The sequence below is a fragment of the Bubalus bubalis genome, chromosome 9 (genome assembly GCF_019923935.1).
Source record: "Bubalus bubalis isolate 160015118507 breed Murrah chromosome 9, NDDB_SH_1, whole genome shotgun sequence".
In the NCBI taxonomy this organism is placed as follows: domain Eukaryota; kingdom Metazoa; phylum Chordata; class Mammalia; order Artiodactyla; family Bovidae; genus Bubalus; species Bubalus bubalis.
This window is the reverse complement of record NC_059165.1, coordinates 15,608,582-15,633,774: the sequence shown is the minus strand read 5'-3', so window position 1 is coordinate 15,633,774 and position 25,193 is coordinate 15,608,582. Positions and strand designations below refer to the sequence as shown.

Genomic DNA, 25,193 nt, shown 5'->3' with positions numbered 1-25,193 from the left:
GTGATGCCACCTAACTATCTCATCCTCTGTGGTCCCCTTCTCCTCCTGCCTTCAATCTTTCCAGAATCAGGGTCTTTTCCAATGAATTGGTTCTTTGCATCAGGTGGCCAAAGTATTGGAGTTTCAGCTTCAACATCAGTCCTTCCAGTGAACATTAAACACTGAAAAACTGAAACAATGGTAGCAGAATGGCTAGGTGAATTACACTGTATCCACCCCATAGTAACATTGCAGCCTTTTAAATGGTGCTTCTGACGTGGTAGCATTTTATGGAGCAGACATTTGCATGGTGCTGTATACCAGGTCCTGCTCTAAATGCTTGTTGTACTATTTTTGCTTACTGCTGTCCCTACCGAAGAACAAAGGTGTCCAGCACAATCGCCCTTCTCTGCTCAAGCGATGTATGGAATGCTGAAGCCAAGAATACTATCTAGCCTAGTAGCTGAGAGATGGTGGGGTGAGGAGGGAGGGGGAAGGGGGTTTTCCTTCTTACCCCCACCCTTCAGGCCGTACCAGCTCCTACACACAGGAATAGGCAGGGGCAGTTTTAGCCCACTCTCTCCACAAGTCAGTCTGGAAAACTTCCCAGACTTCCTGGCTTCTGGAGAGCGCTTCCAGGAAATGAAGCTGCTGCTACTCTTTCACTCTTGCTGAAAGACTCAGACTGATAGCATGCCTTTGAATCCCACTATTAGGCTAAAGGAGACAAACTGCTAGTAGGGAGCCGATGTTAGGAAGGAAATCAGATTCATGCCAACAGAATGCCTCCTAGTAGAGTAAAATATTCATGAGTTTGTGAATATATGGGTGTAATGGAAGGTCCAATAATTGGTAGGTCATATACAATAAAAATAAAAATGGGGTCTGCATGCAAGGAAAATTAGTCTGTTTTGCTGCATCTTTCTTTTTCAGATTTTTGTCCTTCACCTAAAAGTAATTAAAATGGATTAGTTTAGAAATAAATATGTATTTGATATATGTTATGCTTCTGAATGACGAATCTGTATATTGCCTGGGGGTAACTTTTTCACCATTTTAATGCTTTTAATAAATATTTGCTGTTACTATAATAAATCACCCCTGTAAAAATACATATCCTCCAAAATTTATGTAGCTACTGGCTAAGTAGCCATTTTTCCATTTTATGACTCACTTGCAATACATGTTTTTCATATTATAAACCACAATGTTTCATTTTTGGTTTGCTATGAGCAGGAATAGTATATGGCAAAAACTGAGATATACAAACTAGAGAAATTTGGAAAAAGGAGGCTTTGTCTAGAGTGTCTTGGCTGGTTTCAAAAATTTTATCTTAACCTCATTGTTACATGTTTTTATTTTATTTGCATTTAAAAGTATTGTGATATCAATATTATATCCATATATTTCCTTTTTGAATTTGGTAATATTAACATATAAGATGCATGAATATTTCAACAGTAAAAACATTTCAGCTTTAAATTTTTCCCACATAATTTTATGTTCTACTTCTCCCATATAATTTTGACTGCCTTGTCTCATAGAAGAAATATCTATTTTCGTCTTATTTTCACCAACAATGAGATAAATCACACAAAAAAAGCAGACTATCAGCTGCTTAGAAAATAGAGATCCACTTACAGGTAACCTGAAGGTTGGAGAATTTATGTTGTCCAAAACCATTTTGATGAAATAAGAAGGAAGTTATAGGGGAAACTCTAATTCAGTGATTCACAAATAAGTGTTGGAAGAAATACTGCTTTTACAGGTCCAGAAAAAAGTGTTTCCTATAAGTTTGAAAAAGCTACTTGGTCATGAATTTGCTTAGCAACCCACAATACTCATGAATGCAGGGAAGACTCCTAGCAATCCACAGGAAAGAAAGCTTTCTGACTTTGTTCATCCCAGTATTGGGGCTTCCCAGACCCATGGACAGAGGAGACTGGCAGGCTGCAGTCCATGGGGTCGCGAAAGAGTGGAACATGACTTAATGATTAAACAACAACAGCATGCCAGTATTAACAGCCTGTGGAGCATTACCCTTGGATGAGCTCTTAATCAGGTGGTCCTATAAAAGCTCGAATATCTCACCCTCGTGGCCAGCCTGCCAAAGTATGTCTTCAAGATTCCAATACTTCTGCTTTCTAGGAATTGTCCTTTCTCCCCCCAACCCTGAGTCTTGAATGACACCACCCAAGATAGCCTCATGGCAAGCCCTTCAAGGAGCTAAAGAAGTTCCCGCTATTTGTGAGGTTTACAGTTTAAATCCCAAACTGGAGTCTACCTTGGAGGGTTGGGGGTGAGGAAGAAACTTGACTTGGGTAAGCCTCTGTGATTCTTCATCCTGAAAAAGGGAGCAACACTTCCCTGGGGTCCACTTATGGCACAGGCACTCCTGAGGCTAAGAGTTTAGTTTGCTCATCTCTTGACCACACCACTCCAGAGAACATGTACAAAGTAGAAGCAAATGCCTCTAATGTCACTATACAGAGGATTCTATCATAGACAGAGCTTCTGGTCCTGTGGCCCTGCGCTGGGGTGCCAAAGTCAGCAACTATGTCTGGGAGCTGACGTGTCTTGGCTGAAGTCAGCCTCCAAGCTGCTTATGTAGGTCACTGCAGCCTAGAGCAGCTGCAGGCCTCACTCGGGCAGGCAGCTTCCGAGGCTAGCAGACGCAGCATTCTGTAAGTACTGCTGCCGGGGATACTGAAAATCACCAAGAAACGCTCAGTTTTCCATTGCTAAGGCCCCCTGCAGAAGAAGCAGGCATACACCACTAACCTCAGCCCTGCACAACAGGAAAAGGTTTGAGGAGCAGCCTGACAGCACCCATAGAGCCAGGGGCCAAGGAAGTCTTGTAGCAAGATGGCCAGTTGGGCAGGCCTGACCCCAACTCTCCACATTTCACGCCTTTCATTTTCACACACCACAGAGCTCCATCTTGACACAGGCAGCCTGACCATTCTTGAAGGAATTCAGGCTGGAGTCCACTGTGGGTAAGCTGAACTCTGTGATATGCCATTGACCTCTCGGCTCGGTCTGGTACCACGGATACATTCCATTCACAGACCAACCCACTGACCTCCACGGCACCTCACACGTTACTCTGTTGTTCCTTGGATTCTCCAGGCCACTAAACTTCACTACTCACACTTCTATGTCTATCCTCACTGAGACTTTCAGATTTGATATATGCTTTCTTCCTTGCTACCACTTTGGTTCCTTTCAGTGGCAATTCCGAATCTCTGCCCTAGCTAATACACATTACCCAAGAAAAACTTCCTCCTCACTCCTAACCCTCAAGGACCCCAGAAGCTCTGATCTGGGACTATTCCCACTTGTCTCACTTTAGCCTTGTGGAACTACTTACATTTCCTATGTAAGTCATGCTCTTGCCTCAGCTTCTTATTATACATTGTCTACTTTCTCAAATGATTCTCCTACTTCTTCACTGGGATAATTTCCCTTCCTCCCAGCCTCAGATCCAGTATCACCTTCTAGGAAGCCTACACCAACTACTTTTAGGAATTATATCCCCCTTGTTGTTGCTTCCATAGTCCACTTCGCACACTTTGATCATGCACTCAGTACACCCAGTGGTCATGGCTTACTTGCCCATCATCACTATAGTCCACAGGACATATATGAATCCATATTAAAAAGCAGAGACATTACTTTTCTGACAAAGGTCCGTCTAGTCAAGGCTATGGTTTTTCCAGTAGTCATGTATGGATGTGCGAGCTGGACTATAAAGAAAGCTGAGCGCTGAAGAATCGATGCTTTTGAACTGTGGTATTGGAGAAGACTCTTGAGAGTCCCTTGGACTGCAAGGGGATCCAACCAGTCCATCCTAAAGGAGATCAGTCCTGGGTGTTCATTGGAAGGACTGATGTTGAAGCTGAAACTCCAATACTTTGGCCACCTGATGCGAAGAGCTGACTCATTTGAAAAGACCCTGATGCTGGGAAAGACTGAGGGCAGGGGAAGGGGACGACAGAGGAAGAGATGGTTAGATGGCATCACCGACTCAATGGACATGAGTTTGGGTGAACTCTGGGAGTTGGTGATGGACAGGGAGGCCTGGCGTGCTGCAGTTCATGGGGTCGCAAAGAGTTGGACATGACTGAGTGACTGAACTGAACTGAGTACCCACACGTGATTTTACATGTCATGTTTTCAGTAAATCTTCATTGCTGCTGCTGCTGCTAAGTCACTTAAGTCGTGTCCGACTCTGTGCGATCCCATAGATGGCAGCCCACCAGGCTCCCCTGTCCCCGGGATTCTCTAGGCAAGAACACTGGAGGGGGTTGCCATTTCCTTCTCCAATGCATGAAAGTGAAAAGTGAAAGTGAAGTCACTGAGTCGGGTCCGACTCTTTGTGACCCCATGGACTGCAGCCTACCAGGCTCCTCCATCCATGGGATTTTCCAGGCAAGAATACTCGAGTGGGGTGCCATTGCCTTCTCCAGTAAATCTTCATTAAGTAAGTGAAAAAGGGTAGAATTACATTTCACTTCCAAAAAGAAAGTTAACCATCTTATAATCTGTAAAAGATATTAAGAAGTAAACCTGAAGGACACCTGGTTCCAGCAATGTGGCAGATGAAGCTAGTGGGAAACCTCTCACCAAAAAAAAAAAAAAAAAACAAAAAACCCTATAAATTCTATATAAATCAAAATCCAAAAATATAATACCAGACTAAGTTTACAGAACATGAAAGAGGAGGAGGAAGGAAGGGATAAATCTTTCCATGTCAGGAACTAAAAGCCAAGCAGTAAGTGTGTGATTTCATGTCTCAGGAATGGCGATGTTACTGGATCCTGAAATAAGGACTGAGGGCTTGAGTTTTAATAAACAGAATGAAGATGAGACTTGGATGTGCATGAGGTGAGGTCAGGCCTTTGTAGAGCTGCAATGGAGAAGGCACTGGCACCCCACTCCAGTACTCTTGCCTGGAAAATCCCATGGATGGAGGAGCCTGGAAGGCTGCTGTCTATGGGGTCGCTGAGGGTCGGACACGACTGAGCGACTTCACTTTCACTTTTCACTTTTATGCATTGGAGAAGGAAATGGCAACCCACTCCAGTGTTCTTGCCTGGAGAATTCCAGGGACGGGGGAGCCTGCTGGGCTGCAGTCTATGGGGCCACACAGAGTCGGACACGACTGAAATGACTTAGCAACAGCGGCAGCCAGACCAAAAAGGTAAGAAAGCAGGTCTCCACCAGAGAGTGACCCCTCCTGAGCACAAGCAAAATTCTCTAGAGAAACTGTTGTATCCCCAAGGCCAGAAGGTATTTCTATTTAAAAAAAAAATTCTTACTGAAGAAAAATTTTCAATTGAATAAAATGTTGAATAGACACAACACAGATCACAATAGACAGAAAAATTAGCAATCCCCCTAAATCTCAAAGAATAATCTTTAAAAAGATCATAAATAATATGTTTAAAATAAAAGTGGTTATTAAAAAGAAATAATTCTATAAAAGGATGTTTTTTAAAAAGTAGAAATTTGGAGGGAAACACCAAATATTATAGAACTCCTAGAAATGATAAATATAATGTTTGAAACTTAAAATACATTTAATAAGTAAAAGAGCATATTAGAGCTGGAGAGAGTTGGTTAACTGGACGACAGATCAGAGGAAATTATTCAGATGTATCAAAAAGAGATAAAGGATAATACAAGAAAGGTAAATGGACATAAAGACTAAAATGAGAAGATTCAAAAGTGTGTTTAGTAGGCATTCTGGAACGAGATTAGAGAAAATGAGGAGGCAATATTTGAAGACATAATGGCTGAAAGTTTTCCAGAATTGAAGAAATTATCCTCGGATTCAAGAATCACAAAGGTCTCTAAGGCTGTGTGTGCACGTGCTCAGTTGCTTCAGTGGTGTCCAGCTCTTTGCGACCCTGTGGACTGTAACCCGTCAGGCTCCTCTGTCCATGGGATTCTTCAGGCAAGAATAATGGAGTGGGTTGCCATTTCCTGCTCCAAGGGATCTTCCCGACCAAGCCAAGGGACAAGAACCTCTGCATGTCTCCTACACTGTCAGTGGGTTCTTTACCACTAGTGCCACCTGGGAAGCATTTTGATAACAGTTAATAAAATTGAAGCTGTTCATCCCTCATGACGCAGCAGTCCTGGAGAAACGTCTCAACATACAGACATGGACTCAGTTACAAGGGTGTTCACTGAAGCACTGTTCGCAATGTAAAAAATTTGGAAACTAAATTGTCCATCTGTCCAGTAATAGATAAACTGTGGATTCTTTTTTCTTATAATGGAATACCACAAAGAAGTTAAAATAATAAACCATAGGACTATAGCTGTGGGCTTCCTAGGTGGTGCTAGGGGTAAATAATCCACCTGCCGATGCAGGAGATGCAAGAGATGCAAATTAAATTCCTAGGTGGGGAAGAATAGGAAATGGCAATCCTCTCCAATATTCTTGCCTGTAAAATTCCATAGACAGAGGAGCCTGGAAGGCTACATAAAGTCCATGGGACTGTAAAGAGTCAGACATGACTGAGCGTCCAAGCGGTGGCTCAGTGGTAAAGAATCCATTCAGTATCGTTCTCATTACTGGATAGAAGGAAACCCCGATTCCACTGGAAACAGAAATTATTTTTCTGCCATTGAATTTTCATGAGTATTGGGAGACAGTTCTCCATGAATTTCTCTCATTCCTGTACAGATTGGGTCTTTTGGGCAAAGGATATGGTTGAATAGCAAACAACTTTGGCATCTAGAGAAGGTATGTTCCTTTGGAAAGATCTAGAGATGTACTTCTCAGGACATGACACAGGGCACTAAAGAGAAAGCCTTTTCCTTCTGCTCCAGAGACATATGCTTCTCTCTCTCTCTCTCTCTCTGGGCAGATGAGCCAGCATTCTTATAAAAAGATGAGTCTCTTGATTTCAAGGTTCCTCTCCACAATGGAGATATGGCAGACTAACTCATTACCTAGTAAATAAAGTAAAATCTCAGCTTTTTCATAGTTTAACTTAGCAAAGAGCAGGAGAAAAGGCTCTGAATAACAATAATGGACAGTGTCTTTAAACGTTATTTCATAATAAATATAGAAATAGTCTGCAAAGAACAGTTCTTATATCAACTCTGTAGAAACTGTGGGTCTAACAATGCAAGGAAAGAGCAAGGCAAAACATTAGATTCAGAAAGATATTTCAGTGGGAATTTAATACAGTTCAGCTATGTTTCTTTTCAATGATCTAAAGATACAGGAATAAGCCTTATAGTGCTTAGAAATCTGATGGTTAACAGAACAGAAACCATTTTTTACTTTCACAAACATCAAGTATTATAAAGGAGCCTTTTATAAATGCTATCTCAGGCAATTCACAGTTGAAATAGCTCATGCTTTCTGAAAATGTCAAAATCTCTGATTAAAGAGAGATTCCTATATATTTTATTTTAACCACTCATCATACATTTTATCATCTTCTCAAAACAACGCATTTTTGTTTGAGGGTTCATCCTTTCCCCACCCTTAAGTGGCATTGTCTGAATGGGGCTGCAACCCCTACTCTAGGAATGAAGCAGTAGTCGATTCCTAGACCAATCAATGCACCCCAGTTCCTTGGTTTAGAGGAAAGTCAATCCCTAAAAGTGCACCTCAGGACTTAGCCAGGAATGTTGGATCAAGGACTCTTATTCTTTTCTGTTGTAATTGAACCTGGAAGGATGTAGCCCCTGAGAACAACTGCAAATCATCTTGTGACCGTGAGGAGAAAGTCAGTCTAAGAATGGAGTCAACACAGAGAAATCTGAACCAAGAGATGAGTCAAAGAAAGAAAGAGGATCCTGAAGGTATTGTGTACTATATCCAGCTATGCCTGAAAGCTTCTCAACTCTGGGTTGTTTGACTACAAAAACTAATACATATCCTTTCTGGTTTAACTCTCATTTTAACAAAGGAATGTTTTGAATAATGCCCAGATCGAAAAACTCAGAGTTTGTGTGCCATAAAGTTTAGAAAAAAAGAAACTGGTCTAGAAAAATTTAGAGCTTTTTTGTCCTCAATATAATAGAGTCTCAATAAAACAACACAGAACATGGAATTTGAAACAGACCTGAACATTGACACATCTATCAAAATGAGATTACAGCTAAAGATACTCATTATATCAAACAAAGATTATATTGGAGACATAACAAGGTTATATGGAGAAGAGCACAAAGCACAATCATTTTTAAGGCTTCTTGTAGAATTTCTTATAGGTTTGACATAACTGGTAATTTGCATGCTTATAGGGGACGACAGAGGAGGAGATGGCTGGATGGCATCACTGACTCAATGGACATGCTGCTGCTGCAGCTGCTAAGTCGCTTCAGTCGTGTCTGACTCTGTGCGACCCCATAGATGGCAGCCCACAATGGACATGAGTTTGAGTAGACTCCAGGAGTTGGTGATGGACAGGGAGGCCTGGCGTGCTGTGGTCCATGGGGTCCCAAAGAGTCGGACACAACCGAGCAACTGAAATGAACTGAACTGATTTAGGTTGAACCATTTGAAATCAAAAGTTTCATTTAGTTCAATCGAATAACAAGGGAGAAAAAAGTCTGATTACTTCCTATTTCAGATTTATTTAAACCAGAGAACATACTATACTGAAAAAAAGGCTCATACATTCATTTCTCTTAGCCAACTGTTCGTTTTACATCTAGGACAGTCAAATGTGCTACATTTTCATTTTTCATACTGTGCAGTTTCAGAATATTTCCTACAAAAAGACCCACATCCTGAGCAAATGCAATGTTCACATACCTGTATGTTGTACAGGGGTTGCCTTGGTGCATTAACTTCCTTGAGCAAACGATGAGATATGGCCCTTAACTCTAAAAGTCTGCATGCAAGCTGAGGCTGCAGAAGTTTGGCAACTGATTTGGAGGATCTGGAAATGCTGTTTAATCCTTGAATTAATGTCCCTCGGTTGATCTTGGCTAAAGCGATAGCCATTCTGATTTTGGATGGTTTTTGCATGGGTTCTCTTTTCTGGAAAAGAAGTCTTTGAAAAGTGACTGATGTGTGATTCTCCAGTGCATTATTTATTTATTAAAAATTTTTTTTAATTTGAAATATAGTTTATGTACAATAGTATGGTAGTCTTGGGTGTGCTCCATAATTTGACATTTGCAAACAGTATGAAACAAACACCACAATAAGTCTAGTAACCATCTGTTCCCATACAAAGTCATTACAATATTGTTGATCATGTTCCTCGTGCTGCATATTGCATCCTCATTGCTTATTATATACCTGGAGATTTGTACCTCTTAATCCCCTTCATTTATTTCACTCACACTGCTCCCTTCCTCCATTCCTCCTGAAACCCCCGCAACCACCCATTTGTTTCCGGGACATTTTAAAAATCTCTAGGCAGAGACAAGTGCCACCTAACTGTACATTGTGCCTGATACTAGGTGTCCAATAATTATCTCCTACCCTCCATACAGCTCACGGATCCCATTCTTGTATTTAAATAATAATATGAATATATGATTTTTTTCCTTAGGATGTGAAAGTGAAAGTCACTCAGTCGTGTCCGATGTTGGGACCCCATGGACTGTAGCCCACCAGACTCTCTCTCCACTGAATTTTCCAGGCAAAAATAGTGGAGTGGGTTGCCATTTCCAGAATTAACTTACGAGCCTAAAGACAAAAACTTTTCATTTTGTCTCTGGATTTATTTATCTGTTCTTGCATTTTTTAAAAAGAGCTCTTTCAAAAGTAAATAATTCTTATTCAAATATCATTCAATGTTTGAATTTTTCAAACAATCCTTATTCAAAACTCTTACAAATATTTTCCCAGCTTACTGTAAAATTTTAAGTGATAAAATATAGCATATATACATAATGCACAATTTACTTGAAATTTTTTTTTACTAGTTAAGGTGCAGACAGAGCAAAGGAATGATGTTAATGAGCCCAGGTTCTTCCGTCTTCCCATATACAGTAAAGTGCTAAATTTGTTAACTTGAGATTTCTGGTTTTCCTTTTTCTTTAATTAAATGAAAAGATCTTTAAATTCTACAGTGCTTACAATTTATGGTATCATATAATCCCATAGTAACTCCTTTTCTATCTGTTAGCCTTGTGCTGCCCCTCCCCTTTCCTTCTCCCCACTGGTAACCACTAGTTGCTCCCTATATCTCTGAATCTGGTTCTTTCTTGTTTTATTCACTAGTTTATTATACTTTTTAAGATTTCACATATAAGTGATAAGAACAGTATTTGTCTTTCTCTGTCTGACTTATTTCACTTAGCCAAATGCCCTCCAAGTCCATCTCTGTTACTGCAAATGGCAAAATTTCATTTTTATGGCCAAATAGTATTCCATTGTGTAACACATCTTCTTTATCCATTCATCAGTTGGTGGACACTTAGGTTGCTGCCATATCTTGGCGATTGTAAATAATGCTGCTATGAACACTGAGGTGCAGGCATCTTTTTGAACTAATGTTTTTAACTTTTTGGATGTATACTCAGGAGTTGATTGCTGGGTCATATGGTAGTTCTATTTTTAGTTTTTGAGAAATTGCCATACTGTTTTCCACAGTGGCTGCACCAGTTTACATTCCCAACACCAGCGTAGGAGGGTTCCTATTTCTCCACACCTTCAGCGACATTATTTATGTTCTTTTTGATGACAGCCATCCTGACAGGTGTGAGGTGATATCTCATTGTTGTTTTAATTTGTATTTCCCTGATGATTAGCAACGATGAACATCTTTTCATGTGCCTGATAGCAATCTGCATTTCCTCTTTAGAAAAATGTCTGTTGAGTTCTTCTGCCAATTTTTAAAGTCAGATTGTTGACTTTTTAAATGTTAAATTTCACAAAATGTTTATATATTATTAATATTATTGGATATTACCCCTTATCAGTCACATCATTTACAAGTATCTTTTCCCATTCCGTAGGTTGTCTTTTCCTTTTATCAATAGTTTCCTTTGCTGTGCAAAAGCTTTTAAGTTTAATTAGGTCCCATTTGTTTATTTTTGCTTTTGTTCCCTTTGCTTTAGGAGATGGATCCAAAAAAATATTGCTGTAAATTATGTCAGCTTGTTCTGCCTATGTTTTCCTCTAGGAATTTTATAGTATCCACTCTTGCATTTGGGTATCTAATCCATTTTGAGTTTATTTTTATATATGGTGTTAGAGAACACTAATTTCATTCTTATGTAAGTAGCTGTCCAGTTTTCCTAGCATTGCTTATTGAAGAGACTATCTTTTCTCCACTGTATATTCTTGCCTCCTTTGTCATAGATTAGTTAACCATAAGTGTGTGGGTTTATTTCTAGGCTCTCTATTCTGTTCCATTGACCTATGTGTCTATTTTTGTACCAGGACCATACGGTTTTGGTTATTATAGCTTTGTAATATAGTCTGAAGTCAGAGAGCATGATTCCTCCCATGTGTTCTTCTTTCTCAGGAGTGTTTTGGCTATTTGGGGTCTTTTGTGTTTCCATATAAGTTTTAAAATTATTTGTTCTGGTTCTGTGAAAAAAAAAATTCCATTGGTATTTTGATAGGGATTATGTTGATTCTGTATGTTGCCTTGAGTGGTATGATCATTTTAATAATATTAATTCTTCCAATCCAAGAATATGGTATATCTCTCCATTTGTCTGTGTGTCTTCAATTTCTTTCATTAGTGTCTTATAGTTTTCCAAGTAAAGGTCTTTTACCTCCATGCTGCTGCTGCTGCTACTGCTGCTAAGTCACTTCAGTCGTGTCTGATTCTGTGCGACCCAATGGATGGCAGCCCACCAGGCTCCCCCATCCCTGGGATTCTCTAGGAAAGAACACTGGAGTGGGTTGCCATTTCCTTCTCCAATGCATGAAAGTGAAAAGTGAAAGCAACCCCATGGACTGCAGCCTACCAGGCTCCTCTGTCCATGGGATTTTCCAGGCAAGAGTACTGGAGTGGGGTGCCATTGCCTTCTCTGGTAGGTAGGTTTATTCGTAGGTATTTTATCCTTTTTGATGCAATGGTGAATGGGATTGTTTCTTTAACTTCTCTTTCTGATGGTCTATTGTTAGTGTATGGAAATGCAGCAGATTTTTAAATATTAATTTTGTATCCTGCAGCTCTACTGAACTCATTGATGAGCTCAAGTAGTTTTCTGGTAGCATCTTTAGGATTCTCTATGTATAATATCATGTCAACTGCAAACAGTGACAGCTTTACTTCTTCCTTTCCAATTTGGATTCCTTTAATTTTTTTTCTTCTCTGATACCTGTGGCTAGGACTTCCAAAACTATGTTGAATAAAAGTGGTGAGAGTCGATGGACATCCTTGTATATAATGTACAGCATACATACATAATACACACAAAGTATGATTTTAATTTTTAATGTTAAAATATAGTACACATACACTATGCATTGTACAGTTTAAAAGAAAAATAAAACAAAAGCCCTATATACTAAACCCCACTCCAGTACTCTTGCCTGGAAAATCCCATGGGTGGAGGAGCCTGGTGGGCTGCAGTCCACGGGATCGCTAAGAGTCGGACACGACTGAGCAACTTCACTTTCACTTTTCACTTTCATGCATTGGAGAAGGAAATGGCAAGCCACTCCAGTGTTCTTGCCTGGAGAATCCCAGGGACGGGGGAGCCTGGTGGGCTGCTGTCTATGGGGTCACACAGAGTTGGACACGACTGAGGCGACTTAGGAGCAGCAGCAGCTATATACTAAACAAGCTCACAATACTTTCAGTTCTGAAAACCTCAAATCTTCTGTGAACATTCTGACAGAAAACACTTCTGGCATTTCTAAAACACATGACATGTAGCTCTCTGTTCTAGCAGAAAGTGAACCACAGGGAAATTACTTACAATGTGGTTAGACTGCATTCCAGGCAACAGACAAATATAATTTCCATTATTCATTTAAGTAATTTTATGAGCTAGTCTAGCTTTTGACTCATTGGAAAAGACTCTGATGCTGGGAGGGACTGGGGGAAGGAGGAGAAGGGGACGACAGAGGATGAGATGGCTGGATGGCATCACTGACTCAATGGACGTGAGTCTGAGTGAACTCCGGGAGTTGGTGATGGACAGGGAGGCCTGGCGTGCTGCGATTCATGGGGTCGCAAAGAGTCGGACACGACTGAGCGACTGAACTGAACTGATTCTGGCTTTTCAGTATATAACTTGGAGGAAAGAGTTGGTTAATAACAAAAAGAAGCAACTTTGAATCTCATTTATTTGTTGAGTCCAAATATCTAAGTTCAAAACATCTTTTGGATTTTTTGATCTACAATAAACATCATATTTGTTTAAGGGCTAACATGATGTATCTTTATTTTAAATGCCTCAGCTTTTATCCTACAGTCATAATTTTATTAGTGTTGTTTTTGTCATCAAATTTCAGTACTTCTCTTACTCATCAGCATTTGCCATTGGAGATAATCAAAAGCTGTTCTAGCCTGTCAATGAAGATGTATTTCTGCAACATCTGGTATCCTACTGTGGTGTAGTCTATTAACTTTGCTGAAAAGTCCCATTAGCCCACCTGTGGTCTCAGTCCTCCTAGTCTCCAGTAGAGGATGGGCTAAGCTGTGGGCTGCTACGGTTGCTATAATTCCAAGCCTCTTTAGAGCACAGCAATCCTTACAAGCAGTTATATGGTAGGTAGAACAAGCACAAAAAATACTCAGGTGCAATCAGTTGATATTATCTAAGCTGGCCGCAAGCACACCTCGAGGAGAAACCACGTGGTCTGCAGTATCCAAAGTTCCTGCATAAACAGATTCAATCTCTTGTGACCTTACGCTCTGCTGCACTGCCTCTTCCTCCCAACTCCTCAAGGCAGAGCAGCTGAAAAAAGTTTGGTTTTACTTCCAATCACAATTTCCAGTTGTCCCTCGGTATCCCATGTGGATTAGTTAGTTCTGGGACTCCCAAGCATCTCAAAATCCGTGGATGCTTAAGTCCTTTATATAAAACAGTATTTGCATATAACCTAGGCACATCCTCCTTTACACTTTAAATCATCTCTAGATTACTTATAAAACCTCATACAATGTGTTATATAAATAGTTGTCTGCAATCAGCAAACTTAAGTTTTGCTTCTTGGAACTTACTGGAATTTTTTTTCCTGAATATTTTCAATCAGAGGTTTGTTGAATCCCGGGTACTGAGAGCTGACTGTACTGCGTTTTCTCTCATTATAATTTATAATCAGACGGTGAGGGCCATATTGCCAGGTCAAACAGAAATGGGATATGTGCAGTCCCACCGTTACTGAAACCTTGCCTATGTGGTTGTTAGTGTTTAGGGACCTTCATTTTTTCAGCTGCAAAATATTAACATTTTGTAGTTTCCCTGTCCTGATTTTGTCAGTTCCTTTACAAAATCTTGGTGATCTGTATTGGCCTGGATTCACTGACTTTGCATGTGTATTTCAATTAACCAATCTTGATGCATTCTTCCAAACATTACACTAGATTGATCCATTCAACTTTCTCCTCTTTTACAAAATTGTCTAAGTTTTTATCTCTGTAGAAAAATAAGCCTATTTGTAATTGATAATCTACTAATCAAAACTCTCCTGTAAGGTTCATAAAATTTGTGTTGACCAAAAATACAGCATTTATTACAAACAATATTTTAAAAAATTCAAGTGTGCATTATAGTAAAGCTTTATTGCACTTTTGGTTATCTTTCTCATTTTAGTTTCCTCCTGAGTTTATGGCATTTTCCAACAGACTCAGTCTCTTCCTAATTAATATCATCTTTGTTTCCTTTAATGCTTAAATGGTTACAATTTGATGACTCTGCTTCCATTTTAAAATGCCTAAGGAAGGCATTTTGATACTTTCCTAGATAACTGAAAGAATTCTTACTTTTTTAACAACAAGATGTTTCTGATCCCTTTTATTTTCCCTACCACAAAACATGGAATCAATTTGTTCCCAAGAAGACCATCATTGCTTTTAAGAAGAACAGTATTAGAAACCAAATCTGGGCACAGGGGTGCATGTTGAGTGGTTCTTCATGGCTCTGAGAATACAAAATTGACATCAGAGAAAAGGCTATTTATATTTTTTAAAACGCAGAAAGAGACATTCTTTTAAAAAAAAAAAAAGTCACCAGTTTATGCTGTTGGTTCCAATTCACTCTTACTTTCAGTGAGTTACTTTTTAAATTAGCTCTAACAGAAAATTTTAAATAAAAGGTTCTTCCTCATTGAAGTACCAGTTTTCCTTTTTGTCTGCTATCAAAGAAATGGCACCCCACTCCAGTACTTTTGCCTAGAAAATCCCAAGGACAGAGGAGCCTGGTGGGCTGCAGTCCATGGGGTCGCAGAGTCGGACACGACTGAACAACTTCACTTTCTTTTCACTTTATGCTATGTAGTTTCTTACCAAACCACATGTGTAAATTTAAATGTTGAACCCAAATTAAGAAGTCCTCATTTCTTTCTTTTCTTTCTAAAATTTTTTGACCCCCGGCCTAACCATCCTGGAATCTGTTGCAAAGTATGCACATTCAGATGATTCTTTTTGTCATCATCATCTGAGCATACCACCAAATGTCAGAAAAGAAAGTCCAACTCCCAACCACCACCACCTCAGAGATAAACAAGGGGCTTAAAGACCATTTACCAAAGAAACTTAGCATCAGTCAGAGTGACTCAAGGATCCTGCTCCAGATTCCACTATTTGAGCTCCAGTCTTTGAATACACATCCTGCTTTCCTCTTTTCTTTTTTTCCAGAGTGGTGCCCATTTTTCTGTCATCAGCAGTTTTAATGCTGAACTCCAATTTCTAGTAACACCGGCTTTTTACTACCCTACATCTCTGAAACCAGTCTGTCAGCAAATCTTATTCAATTCTTTCTCTGAATAGTCCCAGAATTTGACCACTTCTCACCAGCCCCAGTACCAACAACTCATTCCATTAATGTTCACATGCCACTATCCTCTTTTCTCCAGACTTGAAAATTAGCCTCCTCAGTGGACTCCCTGATTCCACCCTCACCTACTTTCTTTCTGTTCCTCAACACATAAGCCAGAGAGATATAATTAAAACTTACGTCAGACCCGATCTTGCTTTTGTCCTCAAGCAGTCAGTGGCCTCCTGATGCACTCAGTGTGCACCTGAGTACCTACAATGGTCTACGAAGACTGCCTTTCCTTCACCTCCCTGGCCTCATCGTCTTTTTCTCTCCCTTGCCCTCTTTCATTACTTGTTGAGCTTGTTAAGTAGACCCCATCTCAGGGACTCTGGACTAACGGTGCCAATCTAGTCCTCAAGGACACCAAGGTTTGCTCCCTCACTTCCTTCAAGTCTCAATTCAAGAATGACTTTTTCACTAAGACCCCCTTGGTCACCCTACCTTACCCATCAACTGTTCCCCCATCCCTCCCTTACACTTCACACCCCTTCTCGGCTATGTTTTCTTCTCCTTAAGATCTACTATTAACATAATATGTAGTTTATTTTCCTTGTTTGTTGTTCTTATACTTGACTAGGATATAAGTTTGGGGGTGTATTATTTTAGGATGTAAGTTTGTTTAGGATGTAAGCAATGTTTTACATCCGTTTGGCTCACTGATCCTTCGCCAGTGCCTGGAATAGTGACTGTCAAGCAGTAGATGCTCTGTAAATATATTTATTCAAATGAATGAATGAAAAATATAACAAGTTAATGTTGAGAAACATTGGGAAAATATAGCAAATATTAAGTAAGAAACCATCTAGGAAGTTTTCAGTGCACACTGTGCTCTGCAACTTTCCCAATAATGGTAGTACCCCACAAAAACAAAAAACTCAGCAAGGACAAAAATACAACTGAATTACAGAACACTCTAGCTACAGTTCTACTCTCATTATACTTAGAAACCCCTATATATACCAATAGAAGCAATTTCCAGACATCACTGGTACATCCCCAGTGAAACTGTGCCCCATGGGGTTAAAAAGCCCACTCTGAAGATGTACCCCATAGCGTTAACAGAAACTGGTGACTAACAATTCCTGAGCTAGTCTTACAGAAGAGCAGGGAAGTACTTGTTTTTTTAAAAAAAGACAAGACAAAACAAAACAAAACAAAACACTCTCTGCTTCATTGATCTGCCTTCACTGATCAAGCTTGCCTTAACTGTTCCTGCAAATTGTGTACCTTCCAAGTGTCACGTGGCTTATCACAAGACTTCTTTAACTGCCTCCTATAGATAACATCTCTGACATATGGCTTGCTAGTAATGGTTGCTTCAGGAACATGGAGCTAATCTTTCCCAGTTCAGACTAGTCAAGATCACATGACCATTCAACTGGGCCTGCTCGGGTGTGCAATGGGTAACTTTTTGACATCAGGGGGCCAAAAGCTGCACCCTCAGATCATGCTAACACCAACATTTTCTCAACAGGCATCCCGTGAAGAAGCATATAACTCCCATATGCCTACAGACAGCAGACCTTAGCTCACGTTTTTCCTGCCTCCAAACACCTTCACCTGCACCTCTGACTACCCTACACTATTCACCATATGCATCCCAAGCCTGCCTTTGGGGAGATGGATCTGAGATGTGTTCTGTCTCCTCACTTGGCTGTCTTATGAATAAACCCCTTCTCTGCTGCAAATTTCAGCATCTCAGCATTAGGCTTGCTGCACACTGGGCAAAGAAAATTGGTTTGGTCATACCAGCACTTTTCGTACCACATGTTTAAAGAAAAAAAAAGAAGCATAGAGTTCAGAAAAACGTATCTACAGCTGTAAAAATCCAGGTTTTGCATGGATTCTAATGTACTCTGTCTACAATCCTCAGTTTTGTAGTACATAGTTAAATGCAAGATAGTGACCAAAAAAGGGGGTTATGTAACTACTTTTCATAAGTAAATTTGACCTTACATACCATAAAAATTTTCTCTCATCCAAGTAAAGATTATTTGAACTAAAAAAATTTAATTCCCTAATTATAGCTGTATTTTTTATTTGTTCAAACTTAAAAGTTTAGTATTTTAAAGTCCTCTTATAGAAATCACTTGCAATTTGCAAGTGTAAACCTTAAAAACTTACTTTTTACTAAAAGATGTGGATACTGAAGGTTTTGGGGTCTGGGCTAGTTGGAAGGGAGGGAGTGGACAATACATGACCTCAGAGGCCAGAACCTCAAGCCAGAATTCTAAAATTAACTTTCCCCAGCCCTGGGGAGGTGAGGGGGGTGGAAACAATGTCCTTAAAAATCTTTAGCCATGAAGAATTATTTAATAACCATTATTCTGGGTATATTCTTCTATAAAAATTCTACCATCACTCCCATCAAATCTTTTTTTTTTAACCCAGGCCAGCAACATGGCTTTTTCTTAAATAGGTGCCTAAAATTAAAAAAAAAAAAAAGATTTAAATACTAATCACAAAATTTAGAGATTTAAAATACAGTCCAATTACTAAAGCCCTCTAAGTAGTCTTAAAATCAGGATCATCCTTTCGGGATGTTTGGGAACTACAGACAATACTAGAAATAAAATCTGCAACATTTACAACCTGCTTTTTAACAATAACCTAGTTAAGGACAGAATATTAACCTTGTTTTCTGGATAATTTATTTTTGGAGAGCAAATAACTTCAATGTGCTACAATATCCCCTAACTACTCAGGTTTCCTGCCAATCTCAGCAACATATTCTTCAGAGTAAATGGTAGAAAAAGAACAGTGTGCTTTGAAAATCAGAAATCAAATAACTTTAACTATGTTCATATTCTTCTTTGCAAAGGTGGGGTGTGGGTCTTATAAGGAAATGGCTTCAGTGACTTGGAAATAGGAACTTAGAGTTCTCTGGGGATCAGAATATCAATCTATTTCACCATAAAGCATATTTATGGCTCCAGTGATAATGAGGCTATGCACAGGGTAGGAAGAGATGAAGGAAACTGTAAAGAAAGTTGCAGCTTTAATTAAATAAAACCCAGTTTCTCTCATGTTGACAATGGTGAAGCACAGCTTGGAAGGACAATAGGCCTTTCCAGGCCTAGGCTTCCTTGACTTTACCTTGACGTTTTCTCAATAATTATTGCCACTACTGTGCTGACCATAACCATTTTATCTCCTAGACCAAGCAGCTGTTTCCTTAATAATCCAGAGCATGGCCAAGAAAAGTCTCTCATGTTTCAAAATAATTTATACCAAGACTATGGGAATACATATAAAAGGAAGCAATTCGTTACTAGGACTAAAATATAGAATTACAAAGTCTGATTTGCCCACTAGAGCCTTAAGACTTATTCGACCCTACTTAGCCAACCACCATCTAGATGCCATCTTACCACTGTGCAGCCAGATACTTATATTTCAGTATCACTCCTTCCCAAAGTTAAGACCTAAGGGTGATGCCATTTATTCAAATTTACTTGACATTCTGGAAATATGCTCTAACATTTCATACTTTTTTAGCATGACAGTACTTCCATTGGAATATTTCCCCCTGTTCCTACCCACTTACCTTATCCCTTTCTTCAACTTGAAAACTCCTATTCATCCTTTGAGACCCAGTGTAAGCATCTTTCCTCCATGAAGTCTTCTCTGATTGATGTATGTAGAGTCACTCCTGCCTCTAAACTGTATGTGCCTCGTACCATATTTCATCACAATTACTTGTTTATAACTCTGTGTCCATCAGGTTAAGCTCACTGACTGAAGGAATGCTGTCTTGTGTACCTCTGTCCTCCTTCTTCCATATCCAGGCAAGGGATTTATTAAATGTCTAATGCCATCTGTCTGAATGAATGGCTAAAGGTAGCGCTAACGCCTCTCCTTTGGAACGAAATATACAGACTTTGTGATTACTGTGTTACTCAAGAGTACTCTTTGGCTTCCTTCCTTCCTTTGGTGTTATGTCCCTCATGTTGACATTGCCAAAAGCCTGATTTCTGGATAAGCAGGTTGTTACTGCACCATATAACTTTACAACATATTCTATTCTGACTGTGGCCAAAATGACTGAAACCATTCTTCCAGTAAGAGTTGTGTACTTTTGAGTAAATTAGGTTACATGTGTCCCCTAAACAAATGTTACCTTTTCATGACCAAATGTCTTTATGATTCTCTACCTAGCTCCTTCCATTCCCGTATCTTATCTTAAACCTTTTTTGGAACAGGTTTTTAAAACATATGCATATATACTTTGTTGAAATTGATATCACTATTTTCTTGCCACATTAAAACACACACTCGTGCCATAGTTACCTCTCCCGTGATAATCATTTTTATCAGTTATATTTCTTCACTTACTTAATTACCACAGATTTTAGTTAAAGTATATCTAGATATTTTTCTGATTTTTACATTAAGCAAATCTTAAATAAACTATGTTGCAACTATAGCTATGAGAATGTTCTAGATTTCCAATCTAATGGTACAGTGATTGTCCTTAAACTTAATCCCTCTATCTGCCTCACTTCCTTGCCCCACAATCTTTCTGCTTTACATAGACTCCTTCCAATGAGTCAGAGTTGAAGTGGTGTTTTCTGAGGTGAAAGGAATGTTTTCCTGAGTTTCAAATACTGATCTCATAATCACAAATTCAGTAATTGGTATGACACTAAAAATACAATATATGTTTTACAATCCTTTTCAAAGTTATAAAATCACATTACCTGATTAGACTGTGATAATCTGAGGATGGTAGGGAATTCATCTTTAAACTCATCTATAAGGTCCATGATTACTTTCTGGATCCCCTCAACTAAGACAAAAAGAAATTAGGGGGTAAAAATATGCTTAACTAAAAATCTCCTAGACATAATTCAAAAGAACACGGAACGCTGCGTCCACCTTGGGGATTTAACTCCCGGTTTCCATACCCCGATCCCCTTCACAAGAATAGTGTGCATACTTCTTCCAGAAAAGTTCTTCAACACCTGCCCACATATCCACCCAACAGGTTTGATTGGCATGTTGAGTTCCTAGTTCACAGCAAGCTTGCAGGCCTGGGCACTGCCCATCCTCCTCTACCAGAGGGGTGAGGGTAGCCTTCCCACTCAGGGAAGCAAGCGAGGACAGAACCCGCAGTTCCGAATTCTTTGTTACTGCACAATGGGCCTCTAAGAACTTGCTACAGAATCCTCTGAAATCACTCTGGGCCTAAGAGGAGGAAGAGTGTGTTTGGAGCCACAAGGGGAGGAGAAATGAGATTTAAAAATGAAGCACACCAAGGAGTTCTGCAATAGGGATTGAACTTTGTCTCAATTTCTGCAGTGATACTTTAATTATTGGATCATCTGAGAACAAAGCTCCCTTTGGAAAGAGCTGGCATACGCTTTAAAAGAAATGCTTCACCTTTGATGCCAAGCGAGAAAGAAACACCAGCAGTTAACTCAGAAAGAGACTTCTGCACAGACTGTTTTCCCTTCACCCAAATGAGGATCACTAGGTCAGACCAAGGCAAAATCATGAAGTCTTTGGTTTGCCTTCTTCAAAATCTCACCTTTCCGTTTTCTTCATCCTTGTCCTTTCGAGTACTTTCCCACTTCAGACAACCATTATTTTCCCCTTGTCAAAGCTGGAAAGAACTGCATGTCATGCAGACTTGATTATATTTTGGGCCTCCCAGGTGGAACCAGTGGTAAAGAACCACCTGCCAATGAAGGTCGACTTAAAGAGACCTGGGTTCAATCCCTGGGTTGGGAAGATCCCTTGGAGGAGGGCATGGCAACCCACTCCCGTATTCTTGCCTGGAGAAGCCCATGGACAGAGGAACCTGGCAGGCTACAGTCCACAGGGTCGCAAAGGTTATATTTTAATGTGGATGAGCTAGTTGGTCAACTCAAATCCATTTTAATTTGAAGCCTTTATATTTAACTGTAGCTAGATGGGTTTCTTCAGCAAGCATAAAACTGGCAGCTGGAGGTCTGTGTAAGGGAACTACCAGGAAAAGAGAAACGATCATCGCAGGATACTTCTAGCTTGTGGTGCCTGCCAGATCCCCAGGTTTCACCCAGTCCTTGGTCCTCACCTCTGTGAGAACACTCTCCATCACAGCATCACCACCTCTCCGCCCCTGAACACCACCTGCTTCCCTCCATCAGAAAGCTGATGCTAAAGAGAACTATACCCTTACCATTTGGAATGTGAAATCTACTGCCAGAAAGAAAATATTATTAGACAGTGGTGAACACATGAACTGGGAGTCTACATGAAAATGAAACTCTTTATTTGCACTATTAAGACACCTGGTTATCAGAGTCTACCAGAGTAACACCCGTTAGGACCTCTCTCTCTCTCGGTCATCTGTGTTCTCCACTCCCATCAACTCCCAAATTCTTTTTTCCATCTCCCATCCTCAATGTCCGAGCTCCCAATTGTTTCACCTGGTTTTCTTCTCATCCATCTCACCCTCCTAGGCATCCTGTAAAATTTTTAAAAATCTATAGGAAAACATATCATGTTAATATTTCCCATACTCCAAGCTTACCTGACTCTGTTGTTAGTTATGCTAATGAAATTTTTTGTCTTTTCTTAATGGCCTTCTCCCTGCAAAGGAAGCGATGGAAAAAGACAGGGTGATAAGTAAAAAAAAAAAAAATCCCATCTTTCCCTACTTACATTTGTGACCATATCTGATAATATTTAATATTTGGGGCTTTATTTAATCATATTTTATGCCTATATATTACATTATTATAGACAAAGTAAGATGAAATAATGTCAGTGGCTATCTTTAGTTATTTGTTGTTATTTACAACTCATGATTGAGTATTCCATACTTAAAAAATTTGAATTAAAATTTTGAGGTAGCTTGCATGTAAATAGGATGTTTGTAAATTGAATTATTTGAAATGTACTAAGGGAACTTTAGTCTTTAAAAGTACAATAACTAACCCTAGATAAATCCTCCTGTAAGGTAAAGAATCATCTTTCTTTAGAGTGACTGCAAATGTTTAGCTTTTAGTCTAACAGTATCCTCTTTTTATTGGAATATAGTTGCTTTACACTGCTGTGTCAGTTTCCACTATACAACAAAGTGAATCAGCCATATGTGTGTATATATATCCCTTTTTTTGGATTTCCCTTCCATTTAGGTCACCACAGAACACCGAATAGATTTCTCTGTGCTATACAGTGGGCTCTAATTAATTATCTATTTTATGCATAGTAGTATATATATGTCAACCTTGACCTCTCAAATCATCCCATCACCACCCCCTTCCCTCATACAATGTCTGTGTCTTTATCTCTGTGTGTCTATTTCTGCTTTGCAAATAAGATTATCTATACCATTTTCCTTGATTCCACATATATGTGTTAATATTATGATATCTGTATGATATCTGTTTTTATCTTTCTGACTTACTTCAGTCCGTAGGACAGTCTCTCAGTCCATCCACATCTCTGTGAATGAGTGTTTCATTCCTTTTTTGGCTGAGTAATATTCCATTGTATATCTGTACCACATGTTCCTTATTCATTCCTCTGTCAATGGACATTTAGGTTGCTTCCATGTCCTGACTATTATAAACAGTGCTTCAGTAAGCACTGGAATCAGGTGTAGTTTTGAATTATGGTTTTTTCTGGGTATATGCAGTAGTGGGGTTTCTGGATCATATGGTAGTCCTATTTTTACTTTTTAAAGGAACTTCCGCACTGTTCTCCATATTGGCCATGTCACTATCAGTTTACATCCACACCAGTAATCATTTTTTTAATGTGAAAAATAAATGCCTGCTAATATCTTGTAAATACAGATTTTCAAAGATATATATATACACACACATTTTGCTTCTCCTTTAAAATGACTTAACTATATTCCACAATTCCAGTTGAGTACCATTAATATGAAGTAGACCTGGGAAGCCTGATGGAAGTCTTCAGATAGTTACAGTAAAATGATAGACCACACCGAGGACAGAATTAGCAACAGTAGTATTGCCATGCAGTTTAGGAACTTCTGAGGTTGGTTAGATGATAGGAAACTGGGAAGGTCAGATTTCCTGTTGTCTGTTTCCTACATCACAATATAAACTTCATGAGCTCAGGGTCTTTGGTTGGCTCAAGTTTATATTCCCAATACGTGATAATGCTTTTACAGTTTTACAAAAATATGTCCTTAATGGGGCTCCCCTGATGGCTCAGCAGGTAAAGAATCCTCCTGCAATTTGTTACTTATGTCTTGGGCAGGATGAAAATTTTAATCATTAACGAAGTCCATGTTAATGATTGAATGCATGAGGGGGAGGTGGAATCTTCCAGAGGGACTGAGGGGCAGCGGCTTACTGTGAAGGACACAGGCCGTGGAGTTTGAGCCTTTTGGAAGACTGAAATCATAGAGATCCAGAAACTGATGCCTAGTTCCATTTCACTGGTATCCAAAAATATTGTAACTCTTACACCCTCGCAGGGAGAATGAATTGTGTGCTGGCCACATACAGAGGTATTGCTTTGACATTCTTAGACTTCAAGTGAAGGTCTAAAAAAAACTCCAGCTGTAAAAGCAACATAAACAGATTGTGAACTGTACATTATCTGTTAAGTTCCCATGCTTGAAGAAGCTAATGTAACTCATTGTGTGGTACTCAATTTATATAATAAATTATGAAACTGGGAAAAAAAAGTCTGTGTGTGTCTGTGTGAGTCACTCAGTTGTGTCTGACTCTTTGCGACCCCATGGACTATAATAGTCTGCAAGGCTCCTCTGCCCATGGAATTCTCCAGGCAAGTATACTGGGGTGGGTTGCCTTTCCCTTCTCCAGGGGATCTTCCCAATCCAGGGATCAATCTTTCCAATCCAGGTCTCCTGCACTGCAGGTGGATTCCTTACCCTCTAAGCCACCAGGGAAGCCCTACCAAAGACTTCATAGAGTCAATTAACTGAAATGTAAATGCAAAACACTTAAGATGCATTACATACAAACAATAATGTTTATTAAACACCGTGGGAAGAAAATGTGTTTTCTCCATGTACAAAGTACTACATTTTAACTGAGTTTCCCTTGATAGTGACAGAAACTAAATAATTAACTGAATTAATTCAAGATGAGCTCTATGGGGAAATAGGTACACTGAGAACACTTGTCTTTGATTTTCCTTTACACTTTTGTTGCTAAATAGTACTGAGTAGATTAACTGCAGTCTATTATTCTATATATATGAGAATAGAAAATTAAAAGTGTACAAGTTCTTGAATTTAGTACTGATATGTAAGTGAAAACATACAATGCAGTAAAGATCGAAAGACT

General features: G+C 39.4%; 1 protein-coding gene across 5 annotated transcripts in view; it reads right to left on the bottom strand.

The window, feature by feature from the left end:
* SPATA9 (spermatogenesis associated 9) overlaps positions 1–25,193 on the bottom strand; it is a 57,130-nt gene that overhangs the window by 6,417 nt on the left and 25,520 nt on the right. For 2 of the 5 annotated variants that reach the window (XM_006080260.4, XM_045166532.1), the window contains exons 2-4: positions 22,433–22,491; positions 20,616–20,704; positions 8,768–8,995 (exon numbers count right to left, since the gene is read on the bottom strand). In XM_006080260.4, coding sequence (XP_006080322.3) covers positions 8,768–8,995; positions 20,616–20,681 — 294 coding nt within the window. In that variant the 5' untranslated portion in view covers positions 20,682–20,704; positions 22,433–22,491. The other 3 variants (XM_044947286.2, XM_006080259.4, XM_025292214.3) reach the window with 3 other exon arrangements.